The sequence below is a fragment of the Cyprinodon tularosa genome, unplaced genomic scaffold, assembly GCF_016077235.1.
Source record: "Cyprinodon tularosa strain WSP-4 unplaced genomic scaffold, ASM1607723v1 ctg246, whole genome shotgun sequence".
Taxonomy (NCBI): Eukaryota; Metazoa; Chordata; class Actinopteri; order Cyprinodontiformes; family Cyprinodontidae; genus Cyprinodon; species Cyprinodon tularosa.
In genome coordinates, this window is record NW_024038913.1 from 1,643,101 (window position 1) to 1,670,991 (window position 27,891).

The 27,891-nt window shown below is 37.6% G+C and overlaps 2 protein-coding genes across 2 annotated transcripts; both read right to left on the minus strand.

Moving 5' to 3' along the window:
- Positions 1-6,347: 6,347 nt before the first annotated feature.
- Positions 6,348-9,630, minus strand: gper1 (G protein-coupled estrogen receptor 1). The gene is made up of 3 exons (XM_038287829.1): positions 9,421-9,630; positions 6,920-8,408; positions 6,348-6,664 (listed from the first exon to the last, which is right to left on the minus strand). Exons 2-3 carry the CDS (start codon positions 7,970-7,972, stop codon positions 6,632-6,634), a joined length of 1,086 nt encoding a protein of 361 aa, XP_038143757.1. The 5' UTR covers positions 7,973-8,408; positions 9,421-9,630; the 3' UTR covers positions 6,348-6,631.
- Positions 9,631-16,305: 6,675 nt separating this feature from the next.
- Positions 16,306-25,019, minus strand: gpr146 (G protein-coupled receptor 146). The gene is made up of 2 exons (XM_038287932.1): positions 24,715-25,019; positions 16,306-18,983 (listed from the first exon to the last, which is right to left on the minus strand). The coding sequence occupies exon 2, from the start codon at positions 18,940-18,942 to the stop codon at positions 17,941-17,943; it is 1,002 nt and encodes a 333-aa protein (XP_038143860.1). The 5' UTR covers positions 18,943-18,983; positions 24,715-25,019; the 3' UTR covers positions 16,306-17,940.
- Between the last annotated feature and the right edge of the window lie 2,872 nt (positions 25,020-27,891).

The following is a 27,891-nucleotide window of genomic DNA, read 5'->3' on the forward strand; positions in this document are numbered from 1 at the left end:
CAAATGAGGTTTGAATTCAGTGATTTTTTTTACTCTCTTTGTGTGTTTTAATATCCTAGCAATATTCTACATTGTCAACATATCCATCTTTTCTGCATATTCAGGACATATCTACATGTATATAGTTTTTTAACAAGTTCAATGCAATTCTTTATTCTGCCTTTATACTTAATAATTCCCTTTTAATTTAAAGCAGATTCCTTCTAATATTTCCTTTTTTGTCATTCTATAGAAAGGTTTACATGTGTTCACATGAATAAATATATAGAAAAAGAAAACATGGACTGAATGTAAAAAAACACCTTGATTTGGTGAATCCTTACACTCTAGGAAATCAACGGCTCAAACGAAGATGACCTCCGTTTTCTGAGCATGAGACCCTCATATTTTTTTTATTTTTTAGGATTCTCTTAGAAACCAGGCTGCAGCTCATGACAGTTCATGTATCACCTCATTACACTGCATACATATTGAAATACTATTTATAAGATTACGGATAAAATTGTTAAAACTCTACACCCCCTGTCAAACCTGTAGTTTTTGTGATAAATCAAATAATACTGGGTCCCTTTGAAAGCTTTTAGCAAATATTTGGAGATTTTCCTGTGTATAAAATCTGAAAAAAAAACAACAACATCAATTTAGAGGACTATAAAGGAATGCAATAATCAGAGTTACAAAACAGTATAGATTGTAAGACTAATACTTTGCTAAAACACTGTTTGTTAACAATTTCAGCATCTAGTGTTGCCCAGTCTAGGTTCAGTTCTCCAGATCTATTGGATCAAGCATCTTTAGTCCACAGATTTATTCAGATAAAATTTTGTTCATAGATACAAGCTTGATCTGATTGTTTTACTGAAAATGTAATGTCTTCATCTTAAATATTTGACCCGACACTTAAGGACTTTAGTTTGGCTGGTGCTGGAAATATTCATAACTTCATATATCTTGACAAAAAAAAAAAAAAAAAAACTCAGTCCAATTGTGAAGTAACTACAAAACTCTGCAACCACCATCCTTTATGTGAGCTTTGCGTCATTTTTGGTGATAGGATTTGTTTTATGTCAAATGTGTGATCTAAAATTATGGAACAAAAGGTCCAGGTAGGCTTAGTTAAACTATAATCCCACCGTTTTTCATGAACCTTCAATCTTTTTAATTATTTGGAAGGACTTGTACATGAACCCCACATTTGGAAGATTAAAACCGTCACACTCTGTAGCCTCCCCATTTGTCTCTGGACCAATGTCCACATTTTGTAAGGTCCCTTTCCACCCAAATGTTCCACAACAATTGGTAAAGGGCTTCACGTTGCCATGGTATTAAATACTGGGGAATTTTCTCTATTTTTTTCTGATAGAAAGCTATGTGCAGCAAAGTGATTTTAAAAACTCTCTTCAAATCATGGCTTCAACAGAAAGATAAAAGAGAGCAAATTTTAAAAAGTCCTCTGAGGACAGCTGACATTTCTGTCTGGTTCATTTGATGGAGAAAATGTAAATGCAGGTAGTCACGGCAACTGAGTGTTGAACCTAAAAGAAAAGGTTTCTCACTATCTGGTTTTTACAGCTTTCTATCTCTTATGAGTTTTATTTGGCTTTTTTTTTCAATTGTATTCAACATTAGAGTATATGTGGGCAATTTTTTATATTTTTTTTAAAGTAAAATATTTATTTAAAAATAGTATTTTAACAAGGGTGTACATCAAATGTGAAGATTTAAGAGCAGTGGTTTATCTTCTCCCTCTCTGAAAAACTCACGTTTCCTTTATGTATTCCCTTCGTCAGCATGCTATTTATAAAAGAAAATCCATTTGACAATTTTGATTCTTTACCTCCTCTAAATTTCTAATCTCTATTTTCTCTCTGAATCTGGGAGGATAATCTGTTCAGCACTTCTTCTTCTAAGTGGTCTGAATATACAAATGCAATTATGTGTCTAATCTATTATTCAGTTGCTGAAGTCCACTGAGTTCACATTCTTGTAATAATACATAAGCCCATGCTCACCCTGTTGTAATTGCTTGGACAAATTCAACCAGAGCTCAGTTTGCTGTTCAACAATGTCCAGCAGCTCTTCATAATCCAGAAAAACATTTAAAAGTGAACCGTTATATGTAAAATAAAGTTTCATCACTTAAGAAGAGGTAGTGCAGCATATTCTATTGGGGAAGCTTGAAATATTTAATACATACTTTCTGCTTTAAGTCCTGGGAAGCTAAAATAAAAGCTAAAATTGCTTTGTTCATTCGGTTCTGTTACAGCATCGTCTACAAGAGGTATGGAAAAGTCCCAGTCTTTTCCTTCTAGTGACGTCAGCCAGCACAAACCCTTAACCTTGCTCAGTAGTCTCAGCTGCTCACAGAGTCCACAGCCAAGCTCTTCTCACAGCCTGTCAGATGAGCATGTTTTCAAGTGTCCAGATATGTGTGTATGGCAGAGATGAAGGTGATGTTTTGTCTCTCCTCATATTCTGAACACGTGAACAGAGGGACCTGTTTATATCAATAACCTTGGCAGCCTGCTTTGCATTATTAGTTAAATGACTTCCTGCTTCTATTCCCTTAGAGACGCCTTTAAATTATTACAGTGTCTTTGAATTTGCATAAATATAACCACTTCTAGTTACAGAAATCCATATATTAAATCAAAGAATTAAAACATTTAGTATTATAATCCTTGCTAATATTATTCACTACACTAACTTTTGTATTTCTGTAATCACAAGAATAATCCTGAGAATGATGTTCCCAGGACACTTACAGCTGGAATAACAGTCTGTACGGTGGACTACAGTTTTTCCCAGTAAGAGAAAAACATATAAACAACAGTATTCTTGTTTCCTGTATTATTGCTTATAAGATACACTGCACACCAGGCACGTGCAGAGGGGGGGGCTAAGGGGGCTTGAGCACCTGCCCCTTCTGCTCCATGATCCCAATGTGCCCTTTTGGTCCTTTTTTTTTTTTTTTTTTTTTTTTTTGACACATGTACTGAAATTATTATTATTATCTTTTTTTTTTGGCAAGAAAAACAATACAATAAGCCCTCCGGTAACATTGTTACCTTTGACCTTTTGCCGGTGACAATGCACTTGCCTCTCTCACAGTCAGATAAGGCGGCTAACTGCGGAGCTAAAGGTAGCGAATATTCCACATTACACTGTGGCCACTGCTCATTTGGCCCTAAGCAAGATCAACCATGATCGGACGGATGGCTATGTCTTCAGTCTGCACCGCCTCTCCAATGTCAACCTGAATAGACATGTAAGTGAAACCAAATGAGCCCCATGGATGATGCAGTATTGTTTGATCTAAAACACTGTTTACTCTGTGCTTTTAGTCTTTTACATTGAAAATTATGTTTTTTAATTTACAAAAAACTGTTCTGTAATGATTACAGAACAGTTTTTTTGTGAATTAAAAAATATAATTTTTGGTGAAAATACTGGAGTAGGCTTCCTACTTGTCAGACAACGGAAAACTTTGAACGTTGTATAATTTCTCTACTTTAGCAAAGAGTAGCGGTTTAAACGGAGTAAAGTATAGGACGCGGCGCGCCTTTCTCTGAAGAACTACTGAGCGGAAGGAGAGAGCCAGGTGAGGAAAAGCTGTTCTTATCTATCGATTCAGTATTTTTATCATACAGACATTAGGCTGTTGTTCTTGTGTTTCCCTTAGCTTTGATTGTATGTCTCACAATTTTGTAATTTATCATTGTTCATTAAACTCTGAAAGCTATGTGACTTTGTTAATATTCTGTCCTAAAATGCGATAAGATGTGCCCTTTTTTTTTTTTGAGCACCTGCCCCTTTAGTGGTCTATGCACGGCCCTGCTGCACACTATTAGTTACAGGTGCTGGTCATAAAATTAGAATATCATGAAAAAGTAGATTGATTTCAGTAATTCCATTTAAAAAGTGAAACTTGTATATTATATTCATACATTACATACAAACTCATATATTTCAGATGTTTATTTTGTTTAATTTTGATGATTACAAATGACAACAAATGAAAATCTCAAATTCATCATATCAGAAAATTAGAATATTGTGAAAAGGTTCAAAATTGATGGCCCCTGGTGCCACACTCTAATCAGCTAATTAACTCAAACCACCTGCAAAAGCCTTTAAATGGTCTTTCAGTCTAGTTCTATAGGCTACACAATCATGGGGAAGACTGCTGACTTGACAGTTGTCCAAAAGACGACCATCGACACCTTGCACAAGGAGGGCAAGACACAAAAGGTCATCGCTAAAGAGGCTGGCTGTTCACAGAGCTCAGTGTCCAAGCACATTAATATAGAGGCGAAGGGAAGGAAAAGATGTGGTCGAAAAAAGTGTACAAGCAAGAGAGATAACCGCACCCTGGAGAGGATTGTGAAACAAAACCCATTCAAAAATGTGGGGGAGATTCACAAAGAGTGGACTGCAGCTGGAGTGAGTGCTTCAAGAACCACCACACACAGACGTATGAAAGACATGGGTTTCTGCTGTCGCATTCCTTGTGTCAAGCCACTCTTGAACCACAGACAGCGTCAGAAGCGTCTTGCCTGGGCTAAAGAGAAACAGGACTGGACTGCTGGTGAGTGGTCCAAAGTCATGTTCTCTGACGAAAGTAAATTTTGCATTTCCTTTGGAAATCAAGGTCCCAGAGTCTGGAGGAAAAGAAGAGAGACACTTCATCCACGTTGCTTGAAGTCCAGTGTAAAGTTTCCACAGTCAGTGATGGTTGGGGGTGCCATGTCATCTGCTGGTGTTGGTCCATTGTGTTTTCTGAGGTCCAGGGTCAACGCAGCCAAATACCAGGAAGTTTTAGAGCACTTCATGCTTCCTGCAGCTGACCAACTTTTTGGAGATGCAGATTTCATTTCCCAACAGGACTTGGCACCTGCACACAGTGCCAAAGCTACCAGTACCTGGTTGAAGGACCATGGTATCCCTGTTCTTAATTGGCCAGCAAACTCTCCTGACCTTAACCCCATAGAAAATCTATGGGGTATTGTGAAGAAGAAGATGCAATACACCAGACCCAACAATTCAGAAGAGCTAAAAGCCACTATTAGAGCAACCTGGGCTATCATAACACCTGAGCAGTGCCACAGACTGATCGACTCCATGCCACGCCGCATTGCTGCAGTAATACAGGCCAAAGGAGGCCCAACTAAATACTGAGTGCTGTACATGCTCATACTTTTCATGTTCATACTTTTCAGTTGGCCAACATTTCTATAAATCCTTTGTTTTTATTGGTCTTCAGTAATATTCTAATTTTCTGATATGATGAATTTGAGATTTTCATTTGTTGTCATTTGTAATCATCAAAATTAAACAAAATAAACATCTGAAATATATGAGTTTGTATGTAATGTATGAATATAATATACAAGTTTCACTTTTTAAATGGAATTACTGAAATCAATCTACTTTTTCATGATATTCTAATTTTATGACCAGCACCTGTAAGGCAGTGAATATTGAACATTGATTAAAAACCTATCTTTCTTTAAACAAATAAAGATGCTTTTTCTTTTGGTTTTCCATCAAATTCGGCAGAGCATCTTATTCTGTGGGAGAGTAGGTCTGAAAACATATTTCCTGCAAGAAAGACAGTTGTCCTCCAGACAATATTTGAGATAAAGGAGAGTGAGACCACAGCACAGCTGCCCAACTAACCCAAAGTTACTGCAGTGCTTCATGCTGTTTTATTTTTCTGTATAAAAAGATTCAGCTCATAAAAAAGCCATTACTGAGAAACCGCTCAAACATGTGACCAATTGTGAAATTAATGAAATAGTTCTTATGAAAACCTTACTGAGGACTGCTCTTTCTTTTTTAATGCATTATTAAAGAATAATCCATGTTGGCAGCACTGATAAATTAGTTTTCTCTAATGGATTTGAATTTTTTTTACATCATTTTCTACAATATGTTTGAACATTTTGTTTAAGTCCACAGAAAAAGGAAACAATATAGTCAAAATTTATTAAGTGCCTCAGGGGTTAAGTCATCTTAAAACATGACTGTAATTAAACTTTCTTTTCCATAAATAGTAATAAAAACAAAGGATAAGGACCAACATATTTAACAAAACATTGTGTTTTTAAGGCTTTGAGGACAATATTTCTGGAAAGGTGGAACCAGAACAAGGAAATATACATTTATTTGGCATTATTAAGGCATTTTTTTTATCCTATATGAAGATGTCTTCTGTTAAACAAAGCTGAGTCAGAGGCATAGAAAATACATTCTGTATTTTTGCTGCTTCATTGACTGCTCTGTGTTTGTAAAACCTCATGATCATATTTCATGGATAATGTGTTTGTTACACACGTGTGAGCTTCTTGATAAAGGCTATTTTTACTTTTCAAACTGGAAGGGACATGTGGTTTTTGTAATTGAAATGACCCATCTAGCTCCTGTAGCTCAAACAGATAACTTTAATAGATTTAGTGTGATGGAGCACTTCCTCTATGAGATGGCTTCAGCTTTAAAGGAGCCTTTGATTCTTACAGGTGATCCCTCTTGCCCAGAAAACGCTCTGGAGGGTTTGTATCTTGGATGGCAGAGTATACTACCCCTTTTATTTCGACTTATCTCGCTCAAAAGCTGTCATCGTTTGTCGATATCAGTTCCCTTTTGTCTTTGCCGCAGCAAATACCTAAAAAAAACATATCATACAGGCGAAAAGAAACATTTCAATATCGTCATAATTTATCTCTTAAAGAACACATAAACTTGTCCTTTTTTCCCTATTTAAGAGGGTTTGTTCATAAAGCAAGGAAATTATCCGAAGCACAACCAGATGAATGTGATTAAGCCCAAAAGAGAATGAATAATCTATCTTGAATATGAAAAAAATATTATTGAGTTGGACTTTATAAAAAAAAAACTGTCTTAATTATTGCAGTCACACCTCTGAAACTTTGTCCCTGACAGGGAGGTGTAAATCAAGGCCATGGTGGCAGAAGCGATCCACTACGGACCAGCTGGCCTTCTGCTTGACAAAGAGGCGCAGTTTGTCCCTGAAGGTTTCCCCGAGAAAGCTGTAGATAATGGGGTTAAGGCAGCTGTTAGAGAATGCTGCAAGGTTAACAATGTGGCCTGTGAGTGGGTAGTCATGCCACAGGGTGGTAGCAGTCCTCTTCGATGGGTTGGCGGTGCCCTGCAGCAGCTGGATGCTTATGAAGACATTTTCTGGCAGCCAGCAGATGAAGAACACCAGAACCACCACCACGATCATGCGCAGGGCCTTCTGTCGCCTCGGCCACAACCCACGATGCTTCTGGGCCCTCATGAGGATTCGAACGATTAGGGAGTAGCAGAGACCAATGATGGAGAAGGGGATCAAGAAGCCGATGGTCACCTCCAACCACTGGATTTCAGAGACATTGGCAAAGCAGAAGTGTACCTCTCCCCTGTGTTGGGTCTGTACAATAGTGAAGGGTAGAAGGGTGGCCAAGATGGAGGCCATCCAGATGAGGCCACAGCTCAGCTTGGCGTGATGCATAGTCCTCATCGGGCATCTGCTCATAGAGCTGGCCAAGGCAATGTATCTGTCGAAGCTCATCCATGTCAGGAAGAAGATGCTGCTGTACATGTTGATCTGCAGGAAGAGGGACATGAAGGTGCAGAGGATGGCGTAGTCGTAGTACTTCTCATTCAGGTTGAAAACCTCAATGAGGGAATCTGCCACCAGGATGAGGTCGGCCAAAGCCAAATTAACAAAGTAGAGATCAGGAATGGTCATCTTTTCTCTGTGAGTCAGGTTAACCACCAAAATCAGGATGTTCCCAATAAATCCAATGGGAAAAAGAAGGATGGTGTACAGGCAGGACAGAAAGAGGCCAATCATGTAAAACTGGTATCTTTCAGAGTTTTCACTCGTAGTGGTGTTTCTGAGTGAAGTGTTCAGTTCCTTTGTGGTGTTATTATATATCCAGATCAGAGCAGATAACCTATCTTCCATGCTGATTCAGGTCAACCTGTTTTAAATCATAAGCCACATGTAAGTCACATCCAGCAGCTACATCATTACACCACACCAGTTCCCAGTGTTCTCTCCTTGAAGGGATATTCATCTATGCTGTATCAACATGCTGACAGCGGTTAAGTAAGTAAAGCATGAATGGGCTGTTTGACTCCATACTGACATCAAGTTTCATCTGCCAGTAAATTATTGATGAAAAACAGAGGCTGTTCCATGTCTTTAAATCAACTTTGACTTTTGCCCCATTTGAGGCACATCATTCCTAACGTTGAATGTGTGATCCGGCAATTAGAAAGTGGCTTTTTTTTCTTCTCTTTTGACTCATCTGATTGGACAGCTCCTTTCTCACTTTAAGCACACCGGGATCCTTATTCAATGACAAACGCCTTGAGATGGTATTGCTGTAACACCTGAGCTGTGGAAATGACACCAGAAGGAAAGCAATTAGAGAACAAAACCTCAAAAATCAGCAATCATCAGGCATTGATTGCAATGTTTATCATTCATTGTTAAAAATAAACACAACTCACAATCAGTTTGATGGTAGCTTTTGTAAGGTAGAAGAAAAAAAAACACATCACTATTAATACTTTGGATTTAAAGAGATGCATTGAAATCCTGCTTTAAAATCTCCAGACAGTTCAAGCCCACTCCAACCTGTCTGTGCAGACTTGATGACTATTTATTGGGTAAATGGATAAACAAAACAGCGTATTTACTTTTAATAATCTTTGCTTTCAGAGACCATCTCAATCAAATTTGTTCCCCACTGAGAAAAATATTGGACCATCTTTAGGCCCAGAATCACAAACTCTTCCCATAATACCAACTTCTGTTTGGTAAACATGACCTTTAATATTCACTGTCTTCTGGGATTTATTTACTCCTCATGGCAGTCATTTAAGACCGCAACAATAAATAAATGTATGAATGGGTTGGAAGTTGGAGGAAATGCAATATTTATTTAGCTGGTTTCTAAATTTCTGGTGGAATTATTTCAAATAATTAATAACTTAGAGGCATATATTACACATACTTTATAATACATATATCTATTAATAAGTTGATATTTATTTCTCTTTTTGGTGAAATGCAAATAAAACCAACCGCTACTAAGTTATTAGAACAGGAATCTAAACTTCTGTATTTTCAGAACGACTTGTAAATCTGTTTCTGACATAAATAGTCCTGTAATACTTTATAAGGGTAGTTTTCTAAGTAATTTTACTTTCCTACCAAAATAAGGCAAACTATTATGTAATGTGCTGAGAAAAACTGCAATCAAGAGCTCCATTAAAGAACATGAGCGCAGCTGATAACTTAAAACTTGACCGACCAGTGCTGTTGACACTAGAAAAAAAATCCACTATATTTAGTGCAGAAGTTTCCAAAAAGGTATAAAGATTAAACAGTAATATCAGACATACCTCATATTTGGGTTGTATTGCTCCTTCATGCTTGTCCAGTGCAGAGTCAAAAGGAAAGGGTTTTGGAAATCCCATGTCCAGGCTTCTCTTCTGCACCACCTACCGTTTGGCCCAGCCCTGTCTTGGGATGAGAAGAGGGAGGAGAGAGACAGGGAGGCAGGAGATGATCTGACTCCTATGTTTTGCTATCATGCTTCATCAAATCCTCTGCCTTATTTCCTCTGTCTGTGGTTTTAGTGTCTTATCAAATGGGCTGGACAGAGCTATTCTCAATCCTTAAACCAATTCAGCCAATCAAAAAACAAAATAGGAACTGATCAGGATGTAGGTGCTGTGAAGAGTTTTCCTTGTGATATTGTGTTGCTGTGGCAACCACTTACATTTTTTGCTGTATTTGTTCACCTGGGTAGCCCAGCTTTTAGTGTTAAAGGCCATGTAAACACACACCTCATGGTCTTGTTTTTTTACACCTGATGCTAGGAGGTTAAATCAAAAGCTGACATGATGTACATAATTATTCACTGATGGAAAAGTCAGATTTGATGTTTAATTAAGTGTAATGTGAGGTGCAACAATTATGTTTAGATTGAGGATAAGACTGTTAGCTTTCACCCTCAATCAGTCGAGAATGGAGCAGGATATTTGCTTCTGGCCAGGACTAACACTATCATAATTGTAACTACATTAGGTGTCTGTACTGAGACCAATTGTGCCATGAGTAGGTGTGGCATTTTTCTTTTTTTAAGAGCTGAGAGGGATTAATGAGGATGGGTGCATGGACAACAGACAAACATTAGCCATCTGTTTTTTATCAGAATATTTATAGAATCATTGAGAGGACATTTAACATTTAATGTTACAGCTTTATTCCAAAATTGATCCAATTCAGTTTGGATTGTGTTAAAGCACAAATATGAGGAAGGGTGCAAACATATTTTGGCAGCATCAAACATCCTGAAACACAATGTGGTCTACATTGTTTGTGGAAGAGGTCAGAAAACCACTTGGGCTAAACCAAAGGGAGTAGTGAGGGAACAAGTGCCTTGATCAGTGAGGTCACCAAGTCATTGGCCATCTAGGTGAAGCTCCACAGGTTTAACATTTAAAAATGAGAACTTTAAAGAAGAAAGAAAGAAAACCATTGCTAAAACACCTATCAGACCTTCATTTAGGAGAATCATCGTCATGTTATGGGATGCTTTTTCTTCTAAACATCCTAAGTTTTGCAATCGTTCGCCTTCAAGTAGGACAACATCCCAAGGATCACTGCAAAGATGATACATAAGTTGCTTTGGGACAACCTGTCCTTTAATGGCCCAGATAATCAGAAAACCAAGAAAACATCTCTAGAAAGACTGAACAGTTTCTTTCTTCCAGCAGGACCCATGCAACCAAAACACATCTTAGCAGGTCGTAGGAGAACAATGGTTGGAAATACTCCAAGAGCTGTCATGACTGCCAGAGGAGCTTTAGCAAAAGTATTTAGACAAGGCTGTTAATACTTATCTACTTGTGATGATTTGTTTTATCTTAGTAGTTTTTTAGATGAGCATAGATACCAAATAAACTTTGATTCTTTCTCCCTATGGGTCATTGTAGGAAGGATTTTAAGCAGAATATTTGATGTAATTGTTTTTAGTGTAAAGTTGTAAATAAAAATAATAAACAAAATATGTCAAAACTAAATCTTATTGAACACTCACAAAATGTAATGTTTTGAAGTTCAGTTTTTAAAAGCCCCAATTTTGAAATTGGTTACATAAGATATACGTATGCAAACATGAGAGTTTCATGAAGACTCTAATCAAGACTTTGCATCATACATCATATTTGCACTACCAACATGGCAGATTTTTTTCATAAACCCTACTTCTATTTTTATAACAGATTTTTATTACTACTGATTTGTATTACTGATTTTTTCATAATCCCTTCTACTGCATTTTTCCACATTTTATTTCATTTTGCAATGCACTTAACCTTTCCATATTAATACACAATTTTGCACCATGACGTTAAAACTGGTTTTCCTTTTCTACTACACTGTTTACATTCTGCTGCACATTATAAATGGTAATGTTCATTTCACTGTTGTAAGCTGCTCACTCAACTTGAAAACCTTCATGCATCAATATTTCCTTTTGTATACACTCTGTGTTTACAAGATGGCAATAAAGTTTGTCTAAGAAACATTCATATTTAAGTATAAGAAAGAATGTTTCTACCTTCCCAGAGAAATGGTATCATAACAGGTTGTCAAATCATTTTATCCAAAATAAGAGATTCTGAAAAAACACACTGAGAGCTACATTTGAATTGCTCCCTCAAAATTGTCCAAATCCGGTTATTCAGTTTGAATAAAATCACACATATAATGGGACAGAGATGATGTAGAGATGGTTTTAATTGAAGAGGGTTGGATTCTTGAAAAAAGTAAGGAAACATGTCAATTCATTTTGGAAATGACAGTACATTAAAATGTTGTTTTATTTTATTTTATATACAGTTCCTAATAAGAACATGGCAAATATGTTACTTAAATCTGATTTAGATAATGAGACGTAATTATGGATTCATAATCCTTTCACTCCAATCCAATGCAATCCAGTTTTATTTGTTAAACGCTTATAAACCAACACAGATTGCTGTACAGAAAAATAGATAAAAACATATCAGTTAAAAAGACAAAACAGCTCAAACATAGGTAAAAGTAACATTCACACAACCAATAAAAAAATCGGATACAAATATAAAAGAGTAAAAGGATAAAATAAAATAAAATAACTTCAGGCTAATGATAATGGTTATGGTTTTCATCTGCCATGCAGTCCCATTTAGCTTTGGATGTTTGCTTTTGACTCACAGAGGTGCAAAAAGAAAATCCATTTTCAGGCATCTTTTTGGTTTCAAGTAGCCTGAAATTCATATTTTAAAATATTCATAATTTTTTCCTGATTGATAAAATTATCTGTTCCTTTATAAGAAACACAACCCAGGGGAATATTCACGGAGAACAAGATGCTTTTATGGTGTTACTCTTATGTAGTAGATTAAAATTTTATTTATTAAAAAAGGGGAGATTTTAGTCAGATCAGGATAACAATCACACCTAAAACACAAGCAGTCCTGGTTGGAAAAATTGTTCCATCTCCATCATTGCCACTGTTGGTTTCTTTTAAACAATTTTGGATACATATCATACTTAGTAAAGTCCCTGTGGACGCAAAGTTTCCTCAGTTATTGATAAGACGCTCTCCTGTGCCATGGCATGTAAAAAATACTGTGGAGCTTTTTGTACTCTTCTCCTGACCAGTAATATAAGATCCCTCCTTAAGCTCTCTGCAAATGATGGCGTCAGTCAAATGATGCAGTTGTGTTCAGGATAATCGATCCAGGAGAGCTGAACTTTAATCATATTCAATATAGTTGATGGCCTGAACTCAAAACAACTGAGTGTAGAAAAAAAATCATAGATGATTCAGCAGAGGATATGCATGCGCCCTTATGCAATCAGATAATTGCACTTTTATTTTTGAGATCCCCCGACCATTACAGATTTTTGCGGATTTTAATTGTACAGGATTACAATAAGCTATAATGGTTTATTTGACTCATATTTTTGGGGATCATAACATTTGGATTGTGCATCTAGGTACTGGTTATGAATGGCTATTGTTATGTAACATTGCAGTGCATCTCTCTGTCCACAAGATGGCAAACTAGCATAATAGTTTTGCTTAGGGGTCTGTTTGAGAGGAACCAATCCAACAACTCGATAGGTATGAAAACAGTGACAGAATATCAGAGAATATCTAAAAGAAAAATACAGGATGAAACAAGGAGACTGAAGACTTTTGGTATTCATTTATTAGATTGGTTTTATATAAACTCTTCCAACTACTGTAAAACATGTTTATTCATTAACTTTGAATTTAGAGTCTAAAAAGGAAACTACAACATTACTCCCCTCCCAGGACAATCTGGTGACATCAAAGAAACAGGACAATCCTGGCAGTGTTCTGCTGGGAAACGGTGGGATTTAACCACTTGTGGTTGGGGGGGGGTTAGAAAGTGGGAGGTCTAGGATGGAAGGTAAAATACCATCATCTGCCTCCACTTACCAGTCTGATGTGCTTCTGGCTCCATGCAGCATCTCTAACAGCCACAACCACAAACTGTGAATGGAAGAACCTGCCAAGCCCAGCCCCATTTGCTCTGCTTCCAGGGGCAATTTCTGACACTTAGCTGATCCTGGGATTTTACTGTTAGCACATTTTCTGCTTTTTAGTTTCTTAAGAGAAACAAATGGTGAATGGCAAAGGTAAGAGAGGAAGGGTGGATTGTTTTTCAAGCATCTGCTCTAATCCACTTGTTTTCCCTTGAGCTGAAGTGCTGTGTAGGGTCAGAGGAGGCTTTTCCTCAAAGAGGAAGTCTGCTGGATTTATTATGTTTTTTTACTCAACGTCATCATGTTTTGGATAACTATCCCTTCAGACTAGTGGTGCTTGTTTTGTCTTGCTTTGTTGTTCATTTTTAAAACCCCCACTTGTTTATTTACAGCGTGCCATTTCCTGTTATCTCCTTTCTGTTATGCACGGAATAGCTTTCTTTGTTCTCTTTCTTATACTTTATAATTTTGACGCTATCCTGCCCTGTCATGTTCCTGTCCTCAATCTCTGCAGGCCAATTTCACCCATATTAAGACAAACAGTGGTCTGAGGTTTTGTGTGAAATGTGCTTGACAGCCAAAGAAAACATAAAAAAGCTGGGGGCCAAATGTTCTGTCTTCTTAGGTGGCCTGATGCTGTTCAGTGTTCAACTTGACCCTCATACTTTTGGTCTGGCTGAACCTCTTGAGAAGGAAAAACAATATTAGGACTAATTCAACACATTAAAAACTGTGGGATGTGTCCGAATAAACCCATTTTTAGAATGAAACTTTTTTTAGTGATGCATTTTTCCAAGATGGAAATTTAAAGCACAATTAAATATAAAACACAAGGAAGGAAATCAAATTTATATAGCTCGAACAATGTAATTTTTCTCAAAAATGTAAATGTGATACCTTTAATTCTATATTTAGACGTTTGCAGAGTGAACCTGATCACCCAATTATCTCAACCGTACAGGCTTCCTGTTGTGCCACTTTCCTCAGCCCGGTAGTTGCACAGGCCTTGGTGAGCAGCACTGTTTACCAAAAGCAGTCATAGTATTTCTGTCATTCCCACAAAAGATGAAGCATTTCCCAGAATTTGTGGAATGCTTCTATTTTCCACCAGTCTGTTTGCTGAGGTTAGAGGATCCTTACATAAGCTGTGACATTAATGCCGACACCCGATGCAGCTGCATCTCCGGGGGAGGGAACAAACATCAGCCAGCTTACTGCTGTGACCTGATCAGAGTTAAAGGAGAGCTTCTGTTGTTATGATCAGATGCACATTTGGGCTGCAAGCAGAAAATCCTTTTTTAGTGAAAACAATTTATAGATTGTGACGATTAATCAAGTAAAACAGCTTGTTTCTAACAGCTTGTGATATTTCATATGTTTTCATCATTATGTAAGGATATCAGATTTCCTTACAAGGGGTAAAAAAATATATATCTGTTTATTTTTTTCAGGAAAGGGTTACAGAATCTAAATATATAAATAAAATGCTTATTTTTGTTAAAATCTCCTGCATTGGCTTGCAAATCCTTCAACATTCATATTTTATGTACATTAATTAGATCATTGGTTTGTTTTTACTGCACTTTAGAGGCAGAATTAGACTTATTTGCACTCACACATCTGCAAGAGTGCATCCCACAAAGAAATTGAAAGAGTCTGTTGTTGTGAAGTTTGAGATTCAGATTCATCTTTGTGAGCTGAGTCCCCCCCCCTCCACCAAATTGAAATAATAAACCTCTCTGATATTTGGGCAGCTGTGTTGGCTGGGCGTGAGTTTGAGGTTTGATCATGGTTTCTTTTCTATGTAAAAGGCAGCAACCAGTAAACCCCATGTGGTGGTTCCTAATTACTCTCCTTCTGCAAAGGATTCATTTGCTTCTGTCTCCATGAACATGGCTCCAAACTCAGCTGAACTTTAGCATTATTAAAAAACAAAATCTGATTTTACAGATAAATCCTTTAAATTTTCTTATTCTTTCCTGCAACACTTTAGCTTATAATTCAGCAGAAATACGTAGCATTTAGGATCAAAACTTTTAATTTATTCTTCAAAAATGTTCTATGATGAAAATATGCTGAAGGTCATCCAATTTGTTCCCCTTTTTCAGATTAACTCAATAAGCCTTTTCATACAGCCTGTTGCAATTCAGGTATTTTCTTCCCCAGGAGATTTTTTTTAGTTTTATTATCAGTATCATTTTTATTTAAAGTAAAAATTTCCTCAATATACATTTGAACAGTCAGTAAAACCACTTGCAATCAGGGCAAACTGTGTGACCATATGTGGAAGACTTTTGCAAGAAAGTACTGTGGCTCAAAATGCAAACACTGAGTTCCTTGGAATGCTTCTCACAGCCCGACTGAAGGTGCCACGGTGGACATACGCTGCCAAAATGAGACGCCTGTGAGTGACTCCTTTTATAGCTGGAGACAAAATATTCCTGTTAAATGTAAAAAACCCCCCCAAAAAATAAAAACAAAACAACAGACAGCAAACATAAAACAAAGTTATAAACTGAAGCACCAACTGTTTGTATGTCACATCTTGGAAAACCTTCCACATAGATTTGGTTTAATAATGTTCAAGTATTTTATCATTCAGTCTGGGATTTACAGTTCATAGCTATACTTCGTTTTTATTTAAATGCATCATTTGAGAGGTGCATCTATTCATAAAATAAGTTCAAATAATTCAGCAAAGACAAAAAAACAAAGTGTGATTTTGTAACCTTTTTATTTAGCATTTAATAGGAAGAGCTCAACAATATATACTCTTTTAAATAATTGGCAGACAAAAAGCGAAGTAGCTTAAATGTATCTGAGCAGCATTATGGTTCATGTCTCAAAGTTGCATAATAAAACCGGTGTTTTCGATCTGCAAGTTCTTTCCTTATTTCCAGATTTTTTTCTTCCCCCTATGATCCAGAGAGTAAGAAAGTTTCCACCGGCCAAAAATCCTCCAAACCGCTTGAGTTTGCTTACAACACTTTGCATGGACGTTGCTGAACCTGTGTGAAACTCAGCATACAGAATACCCGCGGAGGTGAAACACAACTCTGAGAAAAATCAGAGGCTGGGCGGTCAAGCTCAGGTTAAAGAGCTCATTGGAGCTGCTTATGATTAACGAGAATGTTTCAGCAGAGAAGTAAGAGGTACGCCGGTTATGTTGAGCCCTGAATACAAGCTTCACTTCTATCTGTCAAGTGCGATTTTAAGGTGGTGAGGGTTCCAATAAATCTACAGTAGGAAATGTGCTGAGGAGCTCGGCACATGCATGAATAATCTCTCTGTGGAAAGGAATCAGTGGACATGTCTTCATTACAATACTCATCGCTGCAAACTGGATCTGCTGCTGGTAACAGATTCTACAAAATAATATGATTCTTTTCCTTAAGAAATATGAGGATTAGTCAACTTTATGATCAGAAATCCTGAACTGTAACATTAAACATTTGTATGAAGCACTAAAAAAGCACCATTTCATAGAGATGCACTAATCAGTCACCCAGAAATCTATTTAGTCCTGATTGGCAGATCAAAGGCTAAAAACATTTATTTTCATACATTAGATGCATCAAAACAAAGAACTTCAAATATTGGTGGAACGTGATTCTGATTTTTTATGATGCATGTTATTAAAGTGTTATTAAAATCACATACAGGTTAATAACATCTGACTTGATGTATAACTGTATCCTATAAACGCTAACAAATCTGAGATTTACCTTTATATTTACTTGAATGAAAATAAAACGAAAACAAAATAAGAATGAGACAGCATCAGAAAAAAGTATGAACCACAAAAGGATCTGATCAATGCATCTCTATTTTTCCTATTTTTAGCGTTTAAAGCTCATTGGTTTAGCTTGTGTGTTAGAAAAAAAAAGCTTCAATGCTACAAAATAAATTATTATGAGTCACACGATTAAATTTAGGTAGTGGTGTGTAAGTAAAATCTCCTAATTGACACATAGAGACAAACTGTGATCATTATGCTGCTTGAAAGAAGCTTTACATTGATGCTTCGATTAAACTAACTTGGCTGATATCAGATGATTGTACGAACCTAAACTACCACAAGGATCAAGGATCTCCTCTCTGACTAAAAGCAGCACTTAATATTTTTTTTTCGTTTCTTAAACGTCCTTGATTTTGACCGTCACAGATGGATAAGATCAAGTTCTGGACAGGGACAGGAAATAGCGCTCCACATACAGCCCAGATCCTCGGGGAAGCCCAGTCACATGCTGGTTCTGCAGGAGTGGAGCAGTGAGGCGAGATAAGTGCTGGCTGGGCCAATAATTGGAAAAGAGAGGTGTGTGTGTGTGTGTTTGATATCCCGACGTGACGTTTCACGTCACCACTTGCTGCACTGCTGAGTGTTCATGAGGGCAGGACTGCTCCCTGCAACGCAGCCTCCTGAGCAGCCGATGAAGCTTGCCGGAGAAGTTTTTGTTCATCTGTCTGTACATGAGAGGCATGGCGAAGCTGCTGGAGAACGCCAGCAGCTTAGACACACACTTCATGAAGTCAAAGGAAGCCAAGTAATACCTGCTGCTCATATGCCCTGGCGCACCTGCTATGGTGTGCACCAAAAGGGTCATGTAGTATGGGGTCCACAGGACAAACTGCACACACACTGAGGCTAGCAGCAGCCGGTGTATAGACGGGTCCAAGCGAGCAGAATCCTGATCCAGAGGGGTGGACTCTTTCCTGATGCGTAAAATGAGCACAAAAGCGTAAAGCACGGCCACGGCTGGAACCACGTAACCGATGAACATCATGATGGCGTCGGCGGCCTCCTTGTTCTGCATCTTGGAGCACTCAACCATCTTAGTAGGGATGTGATTGCACACATAGAAGAGAAGCGAAGAGAAGCTAGTCAGCACCGCGCCGCCCCAAATGAACCCGCAGACATGCTTGGTGTTGTAAACGCTGGACATGTAGGTTCGAGGCAGCGCCCGCTCTATATAGTAGTCCAGGCTCAGCAGGGTGGTGGAATACATGATGACAAGAGAAGAGATGTTGAAGAGGATGAGCAGAGTGATGTGGACCTCGTCATTGCATTCCCATGCGTGCCAGCGGGTGAACGTTGAGCCGAGGAGCTCCACTGGTGCCATCAGGTTGAGGACAAGTCCCGCGATGGCCATGTTGACAAAATAGACATCCGGCATGGTCATGGAGACCTTGTTGGAGAGGTTCACAACCACTAGCAGCACGTTATAGCACAGCCCCAAAGGGAAGCAGACCAGGAGGTAGATGAGGGAGAGGACTGACAGGATAAGGCCCAAATCCTGGCAGAGCTGGAAGTCCACAATGGTGTCCGTCTCATTGTAAAGCATGCAGCTCCACATCGCTGGGCTCCGACGCTGGCCAAGCTCTCTCAACAGATCCACTGTAACAAGGAGACACAAAGATAATACAGTCACAAGGGGAAGTATACACTTCAGCAATTTTGCATTTACGAGCAGAGAGACGAACAGTATGTAACCATGAGCTTTATCGCCGACGTGTTTGGAAGAACAAACGCACTGTTCTGTTAAATATAGTCTTTTTGTTTTTTTGGACACCTAATGAGCAGATTTCTGCTCTCTCCGTTCCTGCCTTCTGTGCTGCCAAGAGGACCAGATACGGCCTTGACACAAAAGTACGTCAGCAATGAGTCGGCTATTGTGCTCTGGGTAACACTGTTAATTTCACTTCACTGCATCCGACTGGCTGAATACAAATGACTAACAATATGTTTGCAGCTCAGCCTCCAAAACCCACACTAATTCCCCCTTATTGGCCGAAGCAAATGAAGCCCTTGTTCTGATGGAAGAACACAAAATTGTATTTGTCTGACACCTTAGCAAGCTTTTTTTTTTTTTAAATGCCCCCCTCTGCTTTGTCTCTGTCCTACTGTGGAAGTCACATGCATTAAGTTCCTTTCAAACGTTCAATGTGGTCAAGGACTGAGGTAAAGTGGAACACTTCAGGTACAGATGTGCCGCTCTCTGATTTGAGCGAAAAACATCTTTGATGTTCAGGTCAAGTTCACTGGACTGGGAGTGCGGAGATGGGTGAATTCATATCAGGTCAAATGTGAGTCAGGATAAGTCAAAGGGTCACTGGAGGGAATTTTTGGCAGGAGTTCAAGCAAAAGTTTAAACTAGAACTCGCACTTGATCGGTGAAACAACTTCAGAAGGTTTGGTTTAGTAAAAAAATAGAAATATCATTGCATGGGTGCAACAACAAGAAATCAGCGTCTTTAGTTTCTTTGGTTGGTATGTTCACGGTCTTACCAAAAAAACATCTTTAAAAAATGGCTCTGAAATTAAGTAAATATGTTTTACAGTATTAATACATGCACTGATTTCAAGAGAATTTCCAAGAATGTTCCTACTGGCACAGAAAGCAGCGGATTGAGTTTTATTTTCAGAATGATGAATAACTATGCCAGTAACAAGGGAAACTTTCTTCCGTTGGCTTACGTAACACCACTACAGAGGGACGGTTTTTGGCCTCAAGCCTCAGACACACATGCTCACAACGGCCTACTCCCTACTCTGTAAAGAGCCTATAGAGGAGGTTGGAGCTCAGAGCTAAACTAGAGGCGGGTAAGAGGGAGGAAAGTGTAGAGTTACTCCTTACAGAAAAAAAAATGGTCATAGCCACAGAAGCGCTGGGGAGCCCTTTTGTAAACACGGCTCTTTGACACAAGCAGCTAGGTGCCTCATTGACCAAAACAGACACGGATAATGGCCTGATTCTGGTCCATTTATCACATGCTGTACCTTGAACATGTTCTATATCATATCTGGCTCTTAACCCCATCTATAACCTTTAATTACCTCAGAAGAAAGTGGCTTTAGGGGAAGTTGGTGCTTACTAAAGTGGGCCTGCCGCTCCACTGCTTGCTGTCCTCATTCATTAGCACCTGCTTTATGCAGACATTTCTTCCCTTTCATTAACACATTGCTATGTGAAAAAATGTGCCTTTTTCCCACATCCTACAGAACATATCCATAAAGTATCAAATCAACAAGTGAGAATATGTATTGTTCCTGTTTTCCAGGATGGTACACACAGTATGTAAAACAACTGCCTTATTATTTCACATTGGAATGAAGGCACACAGTGTTCACACTGAGAGGGTGAGATGTTCCACGTGAAGTTTTTGAAAGAGCATTGGTCAAGTTGTTTTTTTTATTTTGAAATAAAAGAAGCAAAAGGAAAAAGCTTCAAATCAGATAAATAACATAGCATAGATTCTTATCAGATAGCAGCAATAAACATTGAGCAGCTAAAGCAGTGGGTTGTGCAGAATTCCCACTGCTTTAGCTAAAGTAGTGGGTATGTACATACATTCTGCACATACCCACTGCTGAAGTAGTTGGTATGTGCAGAATGGATGCACATACCCACTGCTTTAGCTAAAGTAGTGGGTATGTGCAGAATTTATGTAGACATTACTGCATCTAAAGGTTTCGTGTCATGGCACTTTCTGCTCCTGGTTAACAATAAAGGCACAACAAACAATTTGTGAATGTTAATAGGAAAGGTTTATTGTGAGGAAGCCAAGCAGTTTAACAACTTTAAGTAGGATTCTGGTTTTGTATGTTTAACAATTTAACCACAAGTTTTCCATGAATGTTTTTAATTAGACCAATTACTGCTTCAGAGAAACAAAAACAAAATAAAAAAACTCCAGGGGCCAGTTTATCTCTTTGTTCCCATCATTTTTTTACTGCACATTTGCAGTGTGCCACTTATCCTATCCCACTATATATGTGTAAAATATTTTAATGTACATGGGCTTAAATGGTGACTTAGAAGTTTTTCTATCATTATAGTTAAATGTCTTAAGGATTCCAGGTTATTAAAAAGCCCAAAATTCATATGATTAAATTTATAGAGTTGGGAATTCTTCGTTTTCCTCCAGAGAGTATCAGCTCATACTTCATGATGTTTAGCATTGTGGTCAAACATCCGACATACTGGTTTCAAGAAAACAGAACGCAACAGTAACCAAAAGAAAAACTCACATCCGAATCTTGCAAAACAACATATCTACTGACAACGTGTCAAACCTTGAAACATAAGAAGCTACTCTGGTGCCACCACTGCCCCTCTGAAAACAGGAAACCAAGGCTGCAACTTTCAAAAATTAGACCAGACTGAAAAATGTTGCAATTTCACCAACAGCATTTGCATAGTAGGATCAGAGTTACCTTCCTGTCTCTTATTAACGATTCAGGAAGTTCGTGGTGGGGCAGCTGTCTGGGGAATATTTTGCTGATATACTTTGGGCTCTTTGGAGCCAACATCTATAAAACTAGATGATCTGAAGCTTGATGCAGACCATCTCTAAACCATAATAACCACATCCTATGATTGTTGTTTCCAGCAGATTAATATCTAAAAACAAAGTAACTTCAACTTAATCTGAAAATTAACCTCTATGACATCAAACTAGGGTCGTCACTATGCTACATTTTCAAGTTCGACATCGATACAAAGAAAAAATATTAAATACTTTATACTGTTTTCAAAACCATAGGGGTAAGAAAAGGACAAAAAATTAAAGGCACAAAAAATATTTTCCTTAAAATGGAAAACTGACCTAATTCAATCTCACCATGGAGGATTCTTCCAAAATGAAATCAAAGATTTCAGTTAAAGAAATGTGCAAATGCAAAAATAATAAACCCAACAAAGTCTGACAATATTTTGAGGTTGTCTGAGGTATTTTTCTTCTAGTGTGGAAATGATCCAGAAATCTAAAATTAACTATAGCAAAAAAATTGCAAACAGTCCGTCCCTACCATGCCAAGTTAGTGTTATCTCCGGATACAGAGTTTGAGTACCGATATTTTTGACAACCCTACATTAAATAGGCAACTGGAATATCAATGTCATGATATTTTTCCAAAATGATTCTATTTCAGGACAACATTTAATCAGAAGTGCAATGCAGGACAAATACCTCTGCAAATTTACAAGGGAGATCAGATAGAATGAGAGAAACTTTTATCAAAATAGTAGATAATAAATAGCTTTGAAGCCAAGCTGAATAATATCTGTATGTAGGCTTCCACTTTCTGACTCTTCTGAAACGCTTTGTCCCGGCCGTATCTACCAGGGTGTTGTCAGAGCTGCTCCACTTCAGCCATGCACATTTCGCCAGCAACCCATGATAATGAGAGCTCTAGTTTTCCACTCAGCTGGAGGGAAAACAAGCGAGGTGCAAGTTCACGCTGCATGAGATGTGTCTGCTTTAATTTGGCATCATGAGAATCCTTCCTATCCAAGCCAACGTGATGTTTTTGGGGTTGACTAAAGGCCATGGAGACAAGATGAACCATAACAAGCCATACAGATGCTGTCAGAACAGAAATATCAACTTTTTACATTTTCACCTCATTTTCAAGCAAATAAATGATGTATGAACATTATTTTCCCCTCTCTGGCATCTTTTAAGATAAACATACATTTAGCCTTTTTTTGTTTTTTTTCCCTACACCATTCCTTTTTTCTTTAAAGCTACAATATTATAAAGATTACTACATTGAATTACATGCCCAGATTTAAAGACTTTAATTCAACGCTTAGTGCTTGGAGCAAGCTAAAAACAAAGTCCTTAAAGCATCTGCTGAAAAGCCTTCAATTAGTTCCCCCCCAGACATGACTCTGACTTGGATTAGCTTCATCTGAACTTTGTTAGAGAGTCCATGTCAAAATTATTTAAGCTGAATAGTCCCAGAGGGGGAGGCCCTGTTTCGGCATGTGCTGGACCCACCAAAACATGATCCCCCCCAACAGTGACGCAAGTGTGCCTGACGTCCAGGCTTTCTGAAGCCAGAACCTTGAGAGCTGATGAGAGCAGTGTGACATACTCAGCCCGCACCCCGTTTATATGCTTACAGGAACTTGCAGCAAAATTTACAGAAAGCACTGCATGGCGTCACATGATTTCCTACCAGCGCCTGCAGAAGACCAGAGCATAAGATAACATGCCCAGCTCTTCCAGACACTAAATGATTATAAGACGGTGACTCAAACTTGGAAGGAAATCAAGACAACTTCTGTTTCATTTGTCACAATGCGAGCTGCAGACTTTGTTTAAAGCTACTGATAGGCATCAATTATTAACTTGGCAGCTGCTGCACCAACAAAAGAAGTTGAACTTGCAGAAACCATTGTTGGGGATTTTAAAGCACTATCTCACAGAGAGGGTTGAACATTGACAGACTGACATTTGCAGAAACCTTTATAGGGAACTATTTGATTCAGGTAAATAAAAAAATAAAAAAAATCAAACAAAAGAGAAAAAATAAAACCAATCAGCCTTCCTGATGTGCTTCCTGGCAATGACTGTGACCCAGCAGAGTGAGAGTTCAATGGTCAGCACAAAGCAGGCTTACTGCCTCTAACCAGGGCCCCTTACACGCCTATTGGTCAAGTGGATCACACTGACAAGTGCAAAGCTTTATTCTTAATTCAGTAAAAAAAAAAAATGCATCTATTGTTCTACTGTTGATACTTGAGCTAAAATATAATATATGATAATGTTTTATATGATTCAGTAAAAACTGTAAAAACAAAACACAGCTTAGATTTTAATAAAATATGTGTAAATAGACAGATTAGTTCAAGATCCGTTCAGTTTCAACTTATAAACCTGGAAGAGGTGAAACATTTTTAGTATTTTCATTCTGTTTTTAATCAGCTGTCCAATAAAAAAAACATCTTTGAGCAAAAAATAACCACTGGGAAATTTAGTCCAAATGGTAGATGCTATATAAACTAGATATGGGGGCAGCATTTGCATATTAACAACATTTATTGGCATTACAGGACAAACCGCCTAGGAAACTTCTCCAGGTGTTTTTTTTTCTGGCAATCAAAGGCGTCGTTAAAACTGAAGATCGTCTGCAACCAAACTAAACTAGACTAATTATGTCTATTTACGCAAATTACATGATGACAGTTACTAGTTTACCTTTATTGTCCCATCAGTGTTGGTAGAAAGGAGAGCGGCTTCCCTTTGATTCACCTAAACTAACTTAAAAGAGTTTTTTTAAGGTCTCTCCTGTATTAAATGATGGGGATATGGGTGTAAAAATAAAGAGGATAACTTACCACAAACGTATGGGTTTGGATCGTTGTCAAACCTATGGAGGCATTGGATTCGGATGTAGCATTTCCACTGGCATTTCTCGGTTGCTTCATCCGAAAACAAAGTCTCTCCTTTATACTCCGCGAAAATCCGAATGAGGATTTCAGGGAGCGCGGCCGGTTTCCGTTAAGTCCTCCGTCATTTATCAACTTTTTAAAACCAGGCTTTTCGGTTTAGAAAAAGGGGGCCGACCGTTAGAGAGTTTACTACTACGGCTGGAGAGTTGCTGCTGCTGCTGCTGCCGAGTCCTGCAGTGTATACAGACCCCTCCCCCATCTGTCTGCCCCCCTCGCCCTCTGCCGCCGCTACCCCACGGCTGTTCTCCCCTCTGATTGGACGAGAGGCTTAGGGGGCGGTGCTTCCTAAACACAACAGTGCACAGATAGATTTAAACCATACATCTTTAAAAATGGGCACCACACAATAAATAAGGAAGTTTCTGGTAAAATATAAGCACGTTAGTTAATAAATTGTGCTCCCTTTGTCTTGTAGGTGATAGAAAATATGGTCTTTTTTACGCAGAGGGTAATTGTACTTGTCAAGGACATCAGTTGTCATGAAGAATATTGTGTAAGCTGTTTATTGTAAAAATGCAGCAGTAAAGCACAAAGAAAAATATTGACATATTTTCTCTTTTTTTCTTTCTCTTTTTTGCTGCCTGCCTTAAAGGGGTAGTAAACTATTTTTAGGGGATGTTTTGTTTAACAGCTGTTCGGAATAATCTGGAGCAATGATCAAAAAGAAATATATGATTGAATTTATAAAATTGGGGATTCTTCTAGCATTGTGATCAAACATTTATGAACACAAATGGGGATTCGACCAATTAAACAGCAGTAAGTTAATGAATTTAGGCATCTAAAAAATAGCAAAAATATGCAGTGACCAGCAGTGCTGTGAATAAAAAGACAGTGCTGAGAGTTCATAGGAGAAAAGAAATACTGGTTTCAAGAAAATAGGACGCAACAGTAACCCGAAAACTCACATCCAACTCGTGCAAAACAACATCTCTACTGACAACGTGTCAAACCTTAAAACTCTACTCTGGTATCACCACTGGCAAAGTAATTATTTCTTTTGCTTAGGTTGGATGGATATATGAACCTAAACTCACAATATGATTCTTGATTAAACCCTTTCAGGTGGACTATATATAATCCATATGAGAATTACTTTTAGGCTTTTCCAGGTAGATTTAAGTTTCAAATGACGTCAAAGTGCCCAGCATATATGGATCCCTCCTTTTTTAGTTACGTTCAAAATGGTTTCCATTTATTTGCCTATATATGTTCTGCATCAAACTTATCTACGCAGTCATAATTTGGCTAATATGTCACTACCTTTTTAGCCCGTAGGCCTAAACGCAAATGTTGGAAAATAAAGTTCTAAAACTTTACAGGGCTTTATGAGAATTCTATGTTATAATTATAAACTAGCCACAAAAACTTGTACAGTTGAAATGAATGGTATTTTATTGATATTTAATCTTTCATGTTTTTATAAAAGGGAGTTATTCTAATTAGGCTTTACCTGTTACTTTTGCAGTTTCCAACATTTGATGCTTTCATTTAACATCAATATTTATCAGTTTTTTGTTTTCAAGGTTTATAAAATTAATATATCAAAATTGCAATGATTCCTTGGCCTAGGCCCCTTTTGTTCTAGTGATAAGCTTTATAGTAGTAGTCATTCAAAATTCCCCCACTTTCCTTGATGGGCCCTTGGCTGGTACCCTTCAATTCCTTTTTAAACTTGAATATTTGTACTAATATATTCTGTTTGTCATGATTTGTGGACATAAAGATCTAAAGAGAAGCATCATCTTATGGTCAGACCCTGTAATTAAGTGAAAGGATGGATTCAGAGTAAAAAAATATGCAAGAGGGTGTCGCTCCAGTGGCTGGAAGTTGGAGGGGATTTCACCAGGAGTTGGAGAGCTGCTACTGTTGCTTCAAGGACCAACAAATTTAGCTATATTATTTCAAAAGAAGAAGTTAAACTTTTATTCAATATTCTTTTTGACCTTTTGGGCTGACATAATAAGTAAATTTCTTCACTGTGAGATCAATAAAGTCAATCAATTGATTGACAAAAACTGTACCCTTCAAAGCATTATTTTATTTTCTGCAGTTATTTGAACTGAAGTTTATAGAAAATTACTTGATGGACACTCACAAGGATACAGAAGACAGTTTGGGTTTTTGAAAGGAATGCAATTATTCTAAAAACTTAAAAAAAAAATGGGAAGATGGAATTTTAAGTTTATTTTATGTTAACTGTTATTTTCCTTGGTCACAAGTAACCTCTCCTAACGATACATTTTCTATAATTAACAGCTATTGACAGAAAACTGCCAAACCATCCAGTCTAATTTCGAATCCCACTCATATAAGTATAGCTTTATCTTGTTTATATTAAAAACATGGTCCTGGTGAAAACTGGTATGTCTCTTGCTTGAATAGTCTTTCTACTGTAGGTGAGGCAAATGCATACAGTCTCTGAGTAGGATTTGTATAGCAATATTAAATACATTTGTCTCCTGTCCTTTCTTTAATGGATCCAAATAACCAACAGAAATTTTAACTCCAAGTATTTGCAAAAGTGTTCCAACATTGCTTTGCATAAGAAGTTTGTCTGAATTCAAAGATTAGATCTGCTTTCCAATTGAGCTTGGAAAAACATTGCTTTAATATAATGTGAGCAACAAATTTTCCTCTTTCAAGCTAAGAGATTGGGTAGGAGAAACATACATTTTTTTCCAATATTGTTTTAAATCTAAAGGTCAAGCTGCAAGAACCGGAAACATCCATCTTTACTGCAGATCATTAAAGGATCCTGGAAACAGCTTTTTTTTTTTTTTACTCAGACAAAATAATATTTGTTAAGTTTTTTTTTTAAAGATCTTAGTTTTGTAAAGGTTGTCTAAAAAGTGTAAGAAGTTTGAGGATCATTATTTTTATTTTATAAATTTTTTTTTTGCTCCATTTTCAGTTCCGTTGCTATAGGTGACACAAAACTAAATCTAAGATATAAATCATAAATATGTATATCCTATTTCAGATCTATGAATAAAGGGTGTTATGTGTAGTTTGATGACACAAGAACCTAATAATTGCTTCACTGTATTAAGATACCTTCTT